The sequence below is a fragment of the Mizuhopecten yessoensis genome, unplaced genomic scaffold (genome assembly GCF_002113885.1).
Source record: "Mizuhopecten yessoensis strain PY_sf001 unplaced genomic scaffold, ASM211388v2 scaffold10985, whole genome shotgun sequence".
In the NCBI taxonomy this organism is placed as follows: Eukaryota; Metazoa; Mollusca; class Bivalvia; order Pectinida; family Pectinidae; genus Mizuhopecten; species Mizuhopecten yessoensis.
In genome coordinates this window covers 487,740-502,809 of record NW_018408820.1, presented here as the reverse complement: position 1 = coordinate 502,809, position 15,070 = coordinate 487,740, and the positions used below count along the sequence as shown (strand labels likewise).

Genomic DNA, 15,070 nt, shown 5'->3' with positions numbered 1-15,070 from the left:
TCTAATTTACCGATGTTACATGCCACCCCTCCAGGATATAACTCGTCCCAAATTTGCCGGGGGTCATAGCGATTCCTTTGCAAGTAAGGATAGTATTTTGTCAATATTTTAACAGAGATCATTATCATTTCATTGCTTCCGCCAAGAGTCGAACCCGAAACCTCCGACTTACTAGTCTAAACGCTCTACCGAATAAGTTAAAGAGTAATTCTCTCTAGCCGAGTCGGTATTTTACCAGGGTGACATAATCCCTCCAGGAAATAACTCGTCAAAAGTTTTCTAAGGGTCATAGCGATTCCTTTGCAGGTAAGGATAGTATTTTGTCAATATTTTAACAGAGATCATTATTATTTCAATGCTTCCGCCAAGAGTCGAACCCAAAACCTCTAACTTACTAGTCTTACGCTCTACCGAATGAGCTAAAGAGTAAATAATTCTCCCTAGTCGAGTCGGTAGGAATCGGCTAGGTTTTTTTTACCAAGAGGCCATGCTTCAGTGTACCCCTCTAGGATATAACTCGTTCGAAGTTTTCCAGTGGTCATAGCGATTCCTTTGCAAGTATCGATAGTATGTTGTCAATATTTAACAGAGATCATTATTATTTCAATGCTTCCGCCAAGAGTCGAACCTGGGACCTCTGGCTTACTAGTCTTAAGCTTACGCTCTACCGAATGAGCTAAAGAGTAATTTTCCCTAACCAAGTCGGTAGGAGGCAGGTACTATTTCACCAGGGTGACGTATCATTTTGATCAAACTATTAATAAATAAAATCAAATACCATGATATTAACAGGAATAGTATAACTATTTACTTTGAAAAAACTTTGTCTGACAATTTTGCACCATCACATGGACATTTTAGATCGATATCACGAGGGTAAATTTGCTCCAGATAGAGACAATTTGAAGTTGGCCTTTCTTAGTTTTGCTCTAGCTGTCTCTCTTTCTAATTTCAAAATGTCAAGTTTCATTTCATGTTCCTTTTTCAAATACTCCATTTTCTTTTCATGCTCTATTCTTGCATATTCTAACACCGTGTCGTCCACGACAGATCTGGAATTATTTGCGTCTTCTTGAAGGTCACTTTTATGCGAGTTGGTTTTTGATTTCCGGAAAAATCCCCACTGCTCCGACGACTGTCCCGGATCATATGAAGGCATGTGTACTTCCGGCGTTGATCTCCTTGTATCTGATGCGAAGTCAATGGAAAACCTTTTTTGAGCGATATCATCAGTTGAAAGATCATAACCGGAAGCTTGTGTGTGATCATGCCCAGGGTTGGGTTCACTGTTACCGTGTCGTTCAGGGCCGACGATTTCTTCAAGACTGCCATGACAAAAATAGTGGTTAATTATTACAGTTAAAAATCAGATGCTATCAATTTTACAATACAACTGTACATGAACATTTGTTTTATACTAATAGGACCTGCTAAAGTTATTTGTTTCAGCATTTCTACTCTCTGATTTCTAATTGTGGTGATATTGGAGTTACAAGCTAAAAGTATTGCCTATTACTGAAACGTTTCATTATGTCTGTCAGTATTTATGAGAATATGAAAAAATTCCAGGAGTTGTTACTGGAGAGATTGTTTTTCCTTAGAAAATGAAATGGCACCTACTACCAAAAATTCAAAAAGAAACGAGATTGCTATTTCTAACTGGATGGAAGTTTAAGCTCATTATTTTTTGTGTAGAGCACTGCGTAGTATTGTTGTTTAAAACATGTGATATCGCATCCTCGATATCCAAAGGTTACGCTCACTTTCGTTCTCTACACCCCTGGAATATGTCATAGCAAAACTGAAGGCACGAGGCCAGCTATTTGATTGGTGTCAGGTAAGAAACCTGACCAATCACTAGGCTGATACTTGTCCTTTGAAGATTACAAAGGAGAGATGCCCGACTTCAAAGCCTGTCAATTTTTACCGTTACGCGATAGCGAGATTCTTTTGATGTACCTCAAAGGACCATCCTAGTCTTCTCGTCTCATCCACAAGGTGGCGCACACTGAGCCTTCAATTTTGCTATGACATATTCCAGGGGTGTAGAGAGCGAACGTGAGCGTATCCCCTGGATATCGAGGATGGAGATATCGTGGAGATAGTTTTACCTGGTTTAAAGATACGTTTACAATTGTACATCTCGAGCGCCTACCTGTTGAAATCAATTACACCTATATCTGGTTCTGGGGTAGAGTTAGGATTTCTGTTCTGGCTGTGATCATCACTATACACATCGTCCTCCTCGTCGTCAATTTCAATTTTAATCACCATCGGCTCAGGCTCCGGAGTAGAATGTCTGCCGTCAGATGGTAACTCTCCAGTCACAATATCCGGGTACCTTACAAGTGCGTCTGCCACAGCGTCTGTTTCTCCGGTACACATTTCAGTTCGTGAAACCGGAACTAAATTAAAGCTAGAGTTTGCAACTTGACCCAATATGTTTTTCACTTGAGCAATTATTTCAGCTGATTCTCCGTAATATTTGGTAGGTACAGTTTCTTGTGTATTAGAACTTTCGTTTCCGGGTGACTCCATTACCTCTTGTTCCCTGTCTCGCTGCTCAGCTCGTGTGGCGAGTTTCATTCGTTTCCATTGTTCTTTGATCCTAACCAGCGTCCGTTTCCGCCCAAACCTGGCGGAGAACTGGTCATATATGACCTTCCAACATGCTGCTTTCATCCTCAACGTATTGCTGTCCGACTTCTTCTCCTCAATGATACGAGCCTTGGCCGCACAAAGTCTTACGAGGAAGACCTAGAACAAAAATCATCCAGATCAAAATTTTAGTCTTCAACCTATTTTTTTCTATTATTGTAGGGATATTTGTTCGTGCCATAACATTCTGTAAGATATAGAAGTTACATATAATGTTAAACCTTTTTTATGTACCGTTATTGCCCGAATTCAAAGAACGGATATGTACATTTCAGATTATGCTTAAACATGGAAATAGCAAAGCTCTAGCAATTATAGTTCTAAAGAAGAAGTCGTATTGTCTATTTTAAATCTCCGGTATGTGTACCTGTAGAGAGATACATACTACGACAGACTATTGCTAAATCATCACACTAAGATCAGATTTTAAATCCCTTCTCAGACATTTGTAAAATAATAAAGCTTCCTCAATGTACTCTTTTAGATGTTTTCCCAAGTCTGGAGGACCAGGATCGCGTAAATCGGGTCATGTGATAGCGTGTTTGTAGTATATATTTGGCCTGTGGTCTAAAGACATATTAATAACACACAACAAACTGTGTCACCCTTCTAATTTGAAACACTCTTTCTGATTGGATATCTTGCCGGGGTCTATATTTCTATAGACCCCGTTCTGCCGGGGTCTATAAAAGCCCGTGCGAGGGGAAATAACTCAAACTTAAATCTCTCTTCATAACAACAAAAAGGCTTTCGACACACGCAGGCGTTCAATGTTTGCAAATCATTCACAGGTTGAAACAGCTTACAAACAATCTAAAACGACAGCAAATTCGACGAAACAGACAATGAGGGGACCGCTAGTGTGCTAATTGTAAAGATGATTGTGTTTTGTCCGAAATATTGCCGAAAACTATTCAATGCCTAGGGGCTATTTTGGTAGCAGTCAGTACAACTCAAACTCACAAAGTGACTTATAATTTTGCAAGGAAAAAATGTTATAAAAGATTGTCAGGGTGACAAATTCGTTATCTCTGGGTTAGGAGGGATCCCACTGGCTCATAGACCCCTTTGGTCTTTATAGACCCCTCGCCTTTGGCTCGTGGTCTATACAAACCAGACGGGGTATATGAGCCCGTAGACCCCTCCTTACCCAGAGATAACTAATAAAAAGCCACACGATACACATATTACCTAGAACAGAAAACATGTAATATTAGGTCAACCTTTTCCTCGTGTGTCCAGTTGATGCCTCTAGACTTGCGCATCTGGTATCCTAGTCCGTGTTGCATGTTCGTCTGGCGCACTCCGTTGTTAGTCGCTGGTCGATAATCCCCTATACTCCCTATGCCTGAATACATTGTCGATGAAAGTCGTTTGCTTAACTGGTGTCGTATAAAGCTTCGCCTATAGGTTTCCATATATTGGTGGTGTAATCAGCCTTAACTGACAAGCCCTCGAAAAAAGGTGAATAAAGAAGAGTTCACTTATAATATGCCTCCCTACACTGGCACTATATCAATTTTCATAAATATCAATGTTCACGTAGTCCTAGGCCTCCGTATAGTGATTATATATCAGTGTTCACGTACAGGCCTCCGTATAGTGATTAGATATCAGTGTTTACGTACAGGCCTCCGTATAGTGATTATATATCAGTGTTCACGTACAGTCCTCCGCATAGTGATTAGATATCAGTGTTCACCTTCAGGCCTCCGTATAGTGATTATATATCAGTGTTCACGTACAGGCCTCCATATAGTGATTACATATCCTTGTGGTGCAATTAGTTTTCATCAACAGTAAATTGATGACGTACTCATTATTGACCGACTTATCTCCGTATATGGGTAATGAATCAGAGTTGACGTGTTAGTGTTCACATTCAGGCCTCTGTATATTAATTACGTATCGGTAGACACATATAGGCCTCCGTATATTGGCGTATTAAGTAGCCTTTAGGCATTTATCGTGATCAATATAAGACGTCTAATGATGGACTTCACTACATATCGTATCACAAAGAAACACATTCAGTCTTCACGGGAAACATTCATAAAACAGTGTGTGTACACTCACTTATGTCGATCTAGAGACGATGTGTTGGTGTGTTGATCCGGAAGCTATCGAAGTTAAACCCGCAGCCATAGACAGGTAGACGTGTCTAGCGCTGAATGTTCAAGTGTCGTCTGTTCTGGCTGATACTACGGGAGTAAATAGTAGTCAATATCCTGGTGTACGTAGTACAACAACACAGACATATAATGGTCTGAACCCAGGACGTTTAAACCACACCGGCGGTTTATCTAGTAATCGAGAGTCTAAAAATAGCTCTCTGCACACAGCCGAGCTTAACTAAACCGACAACGATACGGAAATCGATGGCGCTGGAGAGGCTTAACCATGACCGGCTAAAAGGAGGCACCTCGACAGGGTAATCACTGATCCACAAAATCATAACGACAGAAAGAACTCGAAACGAAAAATCTAATCGGGTACGATGAGGGGAAAATTAACGAAGGGGCATACAATGTAGGTTTCTTCACAGTAAACAGATTCTGCTGTGAAGCTTTTTGTAGATCGGAAGGAGGTAATTAACTAGGTAAAAGGTTGTTAGTTTTTGTTATAACTACCTCCACAATTATAAGAATCAGTGGCGGATCTAGATTTTTTTGGGGCTTCAGGACACCCCCGCGCCCTGAAAGTTTTCTTTAAAAATCATGTATTTTCACCATTTTCCTCCACATGGAACCCCCACCCCACCCCCCCTAGAAATTTGGAACAAACCCCCCATCCCCCCAGAAAGGTCTTTGGATCCGCTTCTGTTGAATGTGGAGGTTATATTTTTTAAAAAACTCGCTATTATACGGTTGCTTAGAAGGGCCATTTTCACTTATTTGATAATACATGGAATAATAATCATTATTCAGGAAAAGTCATACACAACACAATTTACGTGTTTTTGCTTATAATTACCCTTGGATTGCTCATTAAAGCCATTGAAAAATCATGTCCAATGGGGTCCCCTAAAGGTATAAATGTATTATGCCCCCCCCCCCCCCCCCCCCCCCCCTCTTGTAAATTTAGCTTTCTAATCCTGAGTTTTATTTCTCACTTTTTTTTATTTTTACTTTTTGCGGTTCACAATAACAAAATAATTAACGTACTGTCCATTTTGGACATCAAGATCCGTATTAATAAAAAAAAATCGTTCTATTGCTTAAACTCAAGTCACGTGCTCAAAACATCCTTGTTGTAATTCAGCGATTATTTGACGGTATAAACAGGAAACAATTTAAGATAATACTTTATTTTCCTCAAATTTGAATCAACATTTAGACAAAACAGGTATTAGGTAACACGATACGAACATCACATCAATGTATACAATACTAACACTACCATAAAAGTGTACATAAACATCCAATAGCAGACGGAACAAACATACGTCGAATATAATATTACAGAAATAGAACAGAAAACATATATAGATGTAATACGTGATACTTAAAAATAAAATACAAGTCATGAATAATTGGTGGTCGGGTGGTACAGTGGATAGCGCACTTGCCTTTCACCAAGGCGACCGGGGTTCGATTCCCCGATCGGACGTGAAAAGGTTGGTGTAATCTGCCCGACTACATGGGGTTTCTCCGGGTACTCCGGTTTCCTCCCACACTAACTATGACCCCGAGCGCACTAACATCCGGGCCAACAAGAGTGATTAATATAAGTTGAAATAACTTGTTTCATAATTGTTGTAAAATAAATAAAGTTTATATTATATTTATATATGAATACATTATAACACTAAAACATTAGGTACAAATAGACAAGCAACAATTACACAAACATTATAATCAGACTGACACAGAAAACACGTGTACCCGGTACAATAAGAAACATTTATACATATGTGTATTATACAAATGTAGTAAGGCTTAGCTGATAACAAGTGTACGCGTAATACTTAGCTTTAATGCAGTATAGTTTAGACACTAAACCGATATACACATGAGTACATATGATGAAGCAATACACACAAAAGTTCTACGACTTATCATTTCATAATTTTTATTACATTCAATACATTTACTTTGTAAAGTCTGTGAGATTACACAATGTATGTCTGCACACCACCGATAGAACAATATTGACATCGTACCGAAAGCCAAAACTGATTTTACCTAATGTAACTTCATTCTTAAGTTATTTTTCTATCAATGAAAACAAATTGTATGCATCAACTTGTGATCTCTGATAGACTGTAGATCAGGTACCACTGATGCTTGCTAATTCCACCGGTTCCGTAGGTTTTCAGTATATCTGTTCTTTAATACGAAATGAGGTAATTATGCATCCTGATAAACAGAACAACGTTTACGGTATAGCCCGTTTGATTTATCAGTACGAATATCGATCCTCATATTCTCTTAATTTCATTACGAGTTTCCAAAGCATATACACTCTATACTATTATCTGCGGGTTTTTTTCCACGCATGGTCCTCTTTTAAAAGCACAGATGTTTTTCTCTATTATTTTCTATTGCCTTTAAGAGAATGCACTCGTTTGAATACTATTAAGTTGATTATTTTTAACAATTCTCAAAAAATCATCTGAAATTGTCTTCAGACCGGTTCAACATTGAGGTTTATATTCACCTTAACGAAACAAGTTATGGAATTAGTTTTATTAAGACATAATCTTTTAAAATAGCTTTTTGTTTACATCTCTGTAGCTTTTAATGGGTGAACATGGGTGGACACGTCCAACCATTAACACCACAACACATGTCAGTTCGTTTATTTTTTCAAAAATCCGTGTTTTTTCTTACATTAGTAATCCTTTCTTAGATAAGACCTACAACTCAAAAACGTGTAGTGCAGACGTATACAGAATTTGTTCAATAGGTTTGCTGCAGTCATAGGAGTTTACGCCCTAAGGTGTGCACCACTCCTAATTTAACTCAATGGAACACTTTATTACCTGCTACAAGCACGCATTGTACGTTTGCGTGTGGAAAATACATTAATTAAATGATATAACGTAAACAATATCTCGCATTTCCTCAAAATTTTATTGACTAATGTACATGATAATTGTATTCATTGTATTAAATTGTATATGTATGTACTGTAAAGCGCTTTAGAGTGGCTTATGTTAGCTAGATAGGGCGCTATATCAAATGTTGTATATTTATTTATTTATTTTATTTATTTATTTCTGGTAAACTTTATTGACACTTTGGTGTTTTCTTTTTTGTTTGTTTAAATATGATTAAAATTTTGTTAAAGATTTTCTCGTTGTGCTTTTTAAAATAAATCATCTTCTTTTTCTGTGGACAAAAACAAAAATCATCCATTTCTTATTGTATATTATTATATACATCTTTAGCATATATTTCACACATGTCCGGTTATTACCCGTGCTCCTATATGAACATTTCAAAGGGCATCCATGACCTCATCTGTACATGCTAGAAAATGACTTGTCACTATGTGTTCGTCATCAGGATTTCCCTGCAGGTAGGGCGTAAAAATTGTACCTGCTGCCCCCAATTGCATGATCGTAAGAGGCGACTAAATTTGGGACCTTATCTCTTGTCTCCTTTCTAAATAACTTTCTTCTTCTTAATGTCTGCCTTGACAATGCCTCACTTTCGGCCATATTTTGAGCGTTCGCCCATGTGAGGAAGGCTTTGGGTTCTGTCCCCTGGCCGAGACATACCAAAGTCTTTAAAAATGGTAGTTTCTACTCCTGCTTGACGCTCAGCAGATTAGGAGTGGGACGATTGGTTCACCCTTCGTCAGTATAATGTGACCGGGTGGAGCGTCCTGCTGGGTGTCTTCGGCAGTATATGTTTCAGTGAGGTAGCACTATAAAGTCGGCATCAGTCCCGCGCTATCACAAGGAGACAACACGAACATATCGCAGCCTCCCAAAATACACACACATACACTACACGCATGCATCTTGCACACTGGGGAGGCCGTCCTTAAATGACCTTAGCTGTTAATAGGACGTTAAACAAAATTAAACAAATAAACAAAATCGTCATCAGCAGTAATGTTCATTAAGTAAGATGTCTTATTTTCCATCTTTCTGACACTTACTTAAATGTTTTACAAGATCTATGGCTTTCTTGAAACCTGCGTCATAAGCAGACTCAACGATATATGTTCAATAAGTATGCCTTTATTCTGAAACCGATCGCGAGGCTACCTTCAACAACTTATCAATATACAACATATGATATATAATAAATCATCGAATCAGGAACCGAATATATATATATGTGGCGATATCTATGACGTACGCCACATGGGAGATAACTCGACCTGTCTGCTATGACTACAATTTCTCTTAGAATCGGATGATTTTTCGTTTAGCCAAGCTGCGTGCTACATTTTGCAAGGTTTTTAGAGTCTTCTTTCACGAAATTGTCGAAAAACTAACAAAACCTTCGTGCATTTTGCGTAGAATCGACTGATTCTTCTTTTAAACGAGTGGTTCTCCCAACATACGCATTAATGTTGCCGAAAAACAACAACAAAGCCTTCATGCCGCATCATGCCGCACCATGGTACTAGTATCGTTGGAGATACAAAATATATGTGATACAGAGATTTACATGTATGTTATAGCTTTTTGTCTTGGTTCAAATTTGACGCAGTATACCGTTAGAAAGAGAAACATGCTAGCGGTATATGTATCGTTTCTCTAAAAAATAATCTTAACATGAATTGAATGTGGTTAGTGGAATCTATTGTGTGAGGACCGCTGCTATTGTAAACCAAGGCTCAAAGACTGCAACTCTGAAAGCATCCACTAATGAAGACGTTATTTCTCTGCCGGCATAGAAAATGTATGATGTTCATTACATGAACAGGTTCCCCACACGTAAAAGCGTTCTGATATTTGTCAAGTGTCTAGTTTCATTTTGTGGACTAGGGACTATAAATACGTGTTGTTCTATTTAAGCATATGTGTAGGCATTTCTATAAATGTGACTTCAAAATACTGGAATAACTTGACACAACGTCCGTTAACATTTTATTTTACTTCTTTGCTGACCTGTATGACATAATTATTCTGATTGGTAATTCGCACATAAAATAATACAAATGGTAATCTAGGAAAAAAATGATAGAAATACTCAATGAATGTTCTATTATATTCCAATAGTCTATGGCGATTATACACAAAATATATACGGAATCCCAGTCAAAGGAAGTTGCAATTTTGGACACAAAACTCGTTTCATCTCTCGTCAGTTTGAGAACAAAATGTATCAATTGTAATGAAAAATACCCACACAATTTTGAAACCTGTTCCTTCTCTTTTTTTAATTATTTTAAACCTTTAAATCTAACGTTTATTTAGAATCATCTGTGAAATGTGATCTCATAAAAGGTACAATTGAAAATATAGCTGAGAACAAACGAACGCGTAAACACGTGTACCCGGTACAATAAGAAACATTTATACATGGGTGCTTAGCTGAGAACAAACGTACGCGTAAACACGTGTACCCGGTACAATAAGAAACATTTATACATAGGCGTGTTATAGTAAGGCTTAGCTGAGAATATTTACCCTGTACAGTGTAGAATCTATCCGTTTGCCTGTAGGTAATTACACTGCTTCGTATTAACGACAGAGACAAGAAAAAACTAACTGTTTGTATGTTTCTACATACCACAGTCAATCAATTAATCTTGAGTTGACCATTGTCCACATTGGAAGGCTTAAACACTAACGGTAATCGCCCTTAGTTTAAGACTAAACAGCTCATGGTCTGTACGTATACTAATCGGTAATTCCTATGACAAGACTCCTCAAGGCTATGTAAGCTTAACGATGCTTTACTTATGATATCAAAAATACATTTAACAAATTTCCTTTAACTACAAAAATATTTTCTACGTTTGCAGCCAGAATCAAAGTATTAGAACAATTATTATGTCATTTTTGCAAATTAATTTTAGTTAGATATCTAAATACTAAGTACTTCAAATATAGATTTTTAGTTGATTGTATTTTCAGTTAGCTGTGTAAATCATTATACGTCATTTAGAACTGACCAACAGTTCAATAAACAAAGGTGATTTATAGTGAGTCCCAGTAACGTACAGGCTAGCCAGTCCACGACAGCAAAATGGCCACTGTCCGTGCTACCCTCCTCCTCGTCCTGATAGCGGTGTCCGTCATCAGTATGTCCTATCAAAGTAAGTCTTACAATTTTATAATTTACGTATCGTAAACGCAAAGAATATCATCGATATATAGTGCATTGTAAATAGATAAAAATGAGATTATTAAAAACGCAATTCATTCTTTCTACAATAAACTTGTGGTATTTACTTGATTGTTCTGAAACTAACTCTTCAGCATTCTCTTTAATGCGTCGTTTAATGAATAAGTATCCATATTCACGAAACGTTTTTCGAGATTACAGCAGTATTTACTTTCCATTGACCTATCCTTTCATCACGAACTAAACAAAAGTATAGTGATCTCAAAAGTGTACGTTCTTTGTTTTGATTTTCCGTTATACCTATTGGAACAAAATGTTGTAGTTAAGTTGAGGCTTTTTCTTTACTCTATCAATATTCCTTTAATATTATTATGGAAGCCTCTGCTTTGGATGTTGGCAAAATGGAATAAGTACAAAATTTTACCCATCCTTTTGACTTAGCACACTTTGTTGTCTTATGGGTAATATTGAAATCGAATCGCACTAGATACAATACTTTATCTGATAATGATACCAATGTAAGGGCAAGGATCGTCTATTTGTTCAAATAATGCATATAGAGCCGGATTTCAATATTCTTTTTTACTTACTGCTCATTATAAGATATGTACTCAAATGGGTTTTTTCGTCAAAAATGTTTCAAAAATGTGTTTTGCTAGTCTTAGATTAAGGTTTTGCGTAAATTGTGAATTTGAGATAAATTCTTAATGCGAATTTAGGCCAAGTACTTTACACTTTATGGACGATTTTAATAGCATGATCTTGTTTTCAAATTTTATCAACTTATTTGATGTGATGTGGACTCCCTTGTATTATGTATCTTACATGTACGTACATAGCGAAAGACCACTGACAAGTGATTTTTATCATGAAATTTCACCACATCTTTTATAGTTTTAAATAAATCACAATAAAATTGCATCATCAATTCTGTTACATATTTCATGCGCTATTGATGATTGCGCTGTACCACGGGTTTACTATTACAACTTGGAGTATTTATAACGATAGATAGGTGCTGAAGAACTAAACAAGCACTCCTGTGTGTCAATAGAGAAATTAAAACCCACAGGAGAAGTGTAGTGCTAAACCTCCAAATGTTGTACACGTGGGTGAAGGGTTTTTCTTAGGAGAAGGTCTAGTAAGTTGTAAGAAAGTGTGCCCAATCCCTTTCACTATTTTGTGTAAATAAAATATGTTTGAATGAACGGTTCTTTCTGTCAACATCACACAGGGGTAACTGGTTGATAATCCTTAATCTTAACTTAACAAAATATTGGACAGTTTCTTTTTATAGATTATCTCCTTATTGAACCTTATTCTCGGATCCCACTTCATACGTCTCGATCACCGTCCTTGTAGTCGTTGATCGAATGATGCTTGAATCGTTATTGATTTATTAATAAAATTAATTATATTGCTTTCAACACCTTTTACTGTCATAGTAAAATATTATTCTTTCTGTTTTGTAGTCGAAAACTTTGAGCAGACAGATGAGGAGGTACCCGTTTTCGAAGATTGTCTGGACAGAGGTGTATTCAGTGTGCCCTGTGTGGACATTAAGGCTTACTACATCAAGAACAACGTCAATGGAGGGTCCATGTGTTCTAACCCATACGTAAAGGCTTACTGCTGTCTGACCTGTCAATGAACAATTTCATCGACAAAATGTTAGACAAAGGAGCTACATCGTTCATTACATCAAAATGTATTGCAAAGGTTTATTGTTCTCGTGTCGTGTCGAGAAAACTCACATAACTGCAAGAAACCAAACTGTTTCGGTGCTTTATAAATGACGAAAAAATTCTTGTAGATCCTGTGTCAATAGGTTTGGAAACAAACACTTTTTATGTGAACATGTCAATCGTAAATGATTAAGGAATACGTTTTAAAGTGACATTGCTCTGTCTGATGTTTATTGTAAAAAAACATGGCAACTTTGACCCGAAGAGAGAAAAATCTTTTTCTCTCAAAATTGTGATTGACCATCTTACTTCTTACATTTTACAAGGAAAAAAAGTTGTTGAGTGTTTTTTCAGATACACGAGGAGACAAGTGGAACATTCCTGCTTAATGTCATATCCTCTATCAAACGTCTAGCTTATATTGCTGTATAAACACTACGAATAAAACATGGGATTGGGTATTGCGTTTGTTTTATTCTTTAACAATTTTATCCCGACGAGTCAAACAAAAGTTTAATTCTGACCAAGGCTATAACAACCCCGTAGAGATATAATACATAACGAAGTTCGTTATCGACATAGCTATATATATGTTTAGTGTTTACCATACATCCCCTTGCCAGGGCAAACATATTTTTTCTTTATTCTTGGTTAGGGTTTTGTCTGTAATAATACTGTATATACCACTTCTACCGTCTGATTCCGACAGCGGTTTTTTTCGAATGTGTAGCTCACAAAATAATCAATATTTTTTATGACGTATATTTAATGTGATGCAATAGAATAAAAAAAAAGTTTTTTGGAAAGACACAAGCTTTTAGGAAATGTGCTAAAACTCTGTTCCTGTCAGTACATTTGACCAAGATGACGATGGCGGATTATCACATTTGCGGTAACTGATGATTAAGTCTGTGTTTGATCATGTGGTAACCGTATTGCATACATGTACGTACATTTAGGAAGCACACATAATTAGTCGATTATCATGGTTTAATCTTCGTTTGTGATGAACAAAGCTAAAGTTGCGGTTGAATGATGCAGTTTTTATGAAAATTAGTTAAAAAATTTGTTTACAGATGCTATTTTAACTCTACCTGAAGCCAAGGTTTGTCTCTTTGATAATAGTTCTTTAACATGCTTTTCCCGTTATGTTCTATTCACTCGTCGGCCGGATTGTTCTATTCTCCCCAGCTCGTCCTTTCCGATATAAATAATACCAGTTCATCAGTTTCTATATATGTTGTGTGTTGTTACATGTACATGGATAAGGAATGGACCTGGATAGGGTTTTATAAAGGTTTGCCAAATCGAGTTTTAATTTATGAAAAAAATATATATTTAAACTGAACCAATTTCCACTTTCTCCTTCTTCTGATAAACGTAATTAATGTTATATGCATGTTGGTCAATAAACCCCTAGCGTCATAGAGTTCTTAACTCGATGTCAACCAGTGATTCAGTGATTCAAAAGCAAACACTTTAAAATCAAAGATGCGGGGGCAAATGACTTACCTCCCTTGAAATCCCCATTTAGGTTATAATAATAATAATAATAATTCGAGGTTCTTATATACCGCTTTATCACAACCTAGTTCGTAGGTCGTCCCAAAGCGGTTCACAAATTATTATCCGTGGTTATAGGGCCTTTGCAACTAGCCAATATCTTTTTCAACTCCCTTGGGAGCTTAAAGCCGGAGCTGCCATTTCGGCGCTCACAGCTAGCATTCAACAATTCTAGCAAGTTTTTTTCAAGTTCTATTTTCGCATTCACGCAACACGTATACGTGCGTAACAAGAGGTCACATATTACATAGTATACATTGATGGACATAGTACACACATAATATGACACATGATACAATTTATACAACAACAACCCATTTCAATAATTCTTTTAGCTAACTTATTTTAGATATTAAGTAGCTTCTTTGTATAAATTTACTTACATTTGTTAAAAGTACCGTGTTACATATTGAGAACATTCCTTTCATTTTGATATAAGTTGGGTTGACATAATAATAATTTGGGATATAAAGTTGTCTAAGAGCTGCAACCACGTACTCATTTACATCTGAGTTGACTGGAACAAGCTGAGTAAAGTATCTTGCTCAAAGATACAACACAGTGCCGTACCGTGACTCGAACCCGTAACCCTTGGGTCACGAGCCCGGCGTCCTACCATTAGACTACCGTACCTCAAGATCTTTATAATCTTTATAGACTATTGATTTTTTATGCGAATAATGTTTTAATCGTTCAACGTTGATCACAAAGGCGCATTAATTCCTGTCCCGACTGTACATTGTACTGGCTCTGATTTAGTGGCAATGGAATTCAAACTTCCTTTTACAAAATATGTTTAAGTAAAATGTCACCAAATTGGACGAAGCGAAAACTGGAAGTCACCTTGACTTATATTTGCTGTATTAGTGTATGTATAGTTCTTCAAGGTGTAGCTCCATATAAGTTAGA

The 15,070-nt window shown here is 36.9% G+C and overlaps 1 protein-coding gene across 1 annotated transcript; it reads right to left on the bottom strand.

Moving 5' to 3' along the window:
- Positions 1-795: 795 nt before the first annotated feature.
- On the bottom strand, positions 796-5,023 carry LOC110464352. Its single transcript, XM_021519534.1, has 3 exons — positions 3,882-5,023; positions 2,156-2,757; positions 796-1,325 (listed from the first exon to the last, which is right to left on the bottom strand). The coding sequence occupies exons 1-3, from the start codon at positions 4,074-4,076 to the stop codon at positions 869-871; spliced, it is 1,254 nt and encodes a 417-aa protein (XP_021375209.1). The 5' UTR covers positions 4,077-5,023; the 3' UTR covers positions 796-868.
- Positions 5,024-15,070: the final 10,047 nt, after the last annotated feature.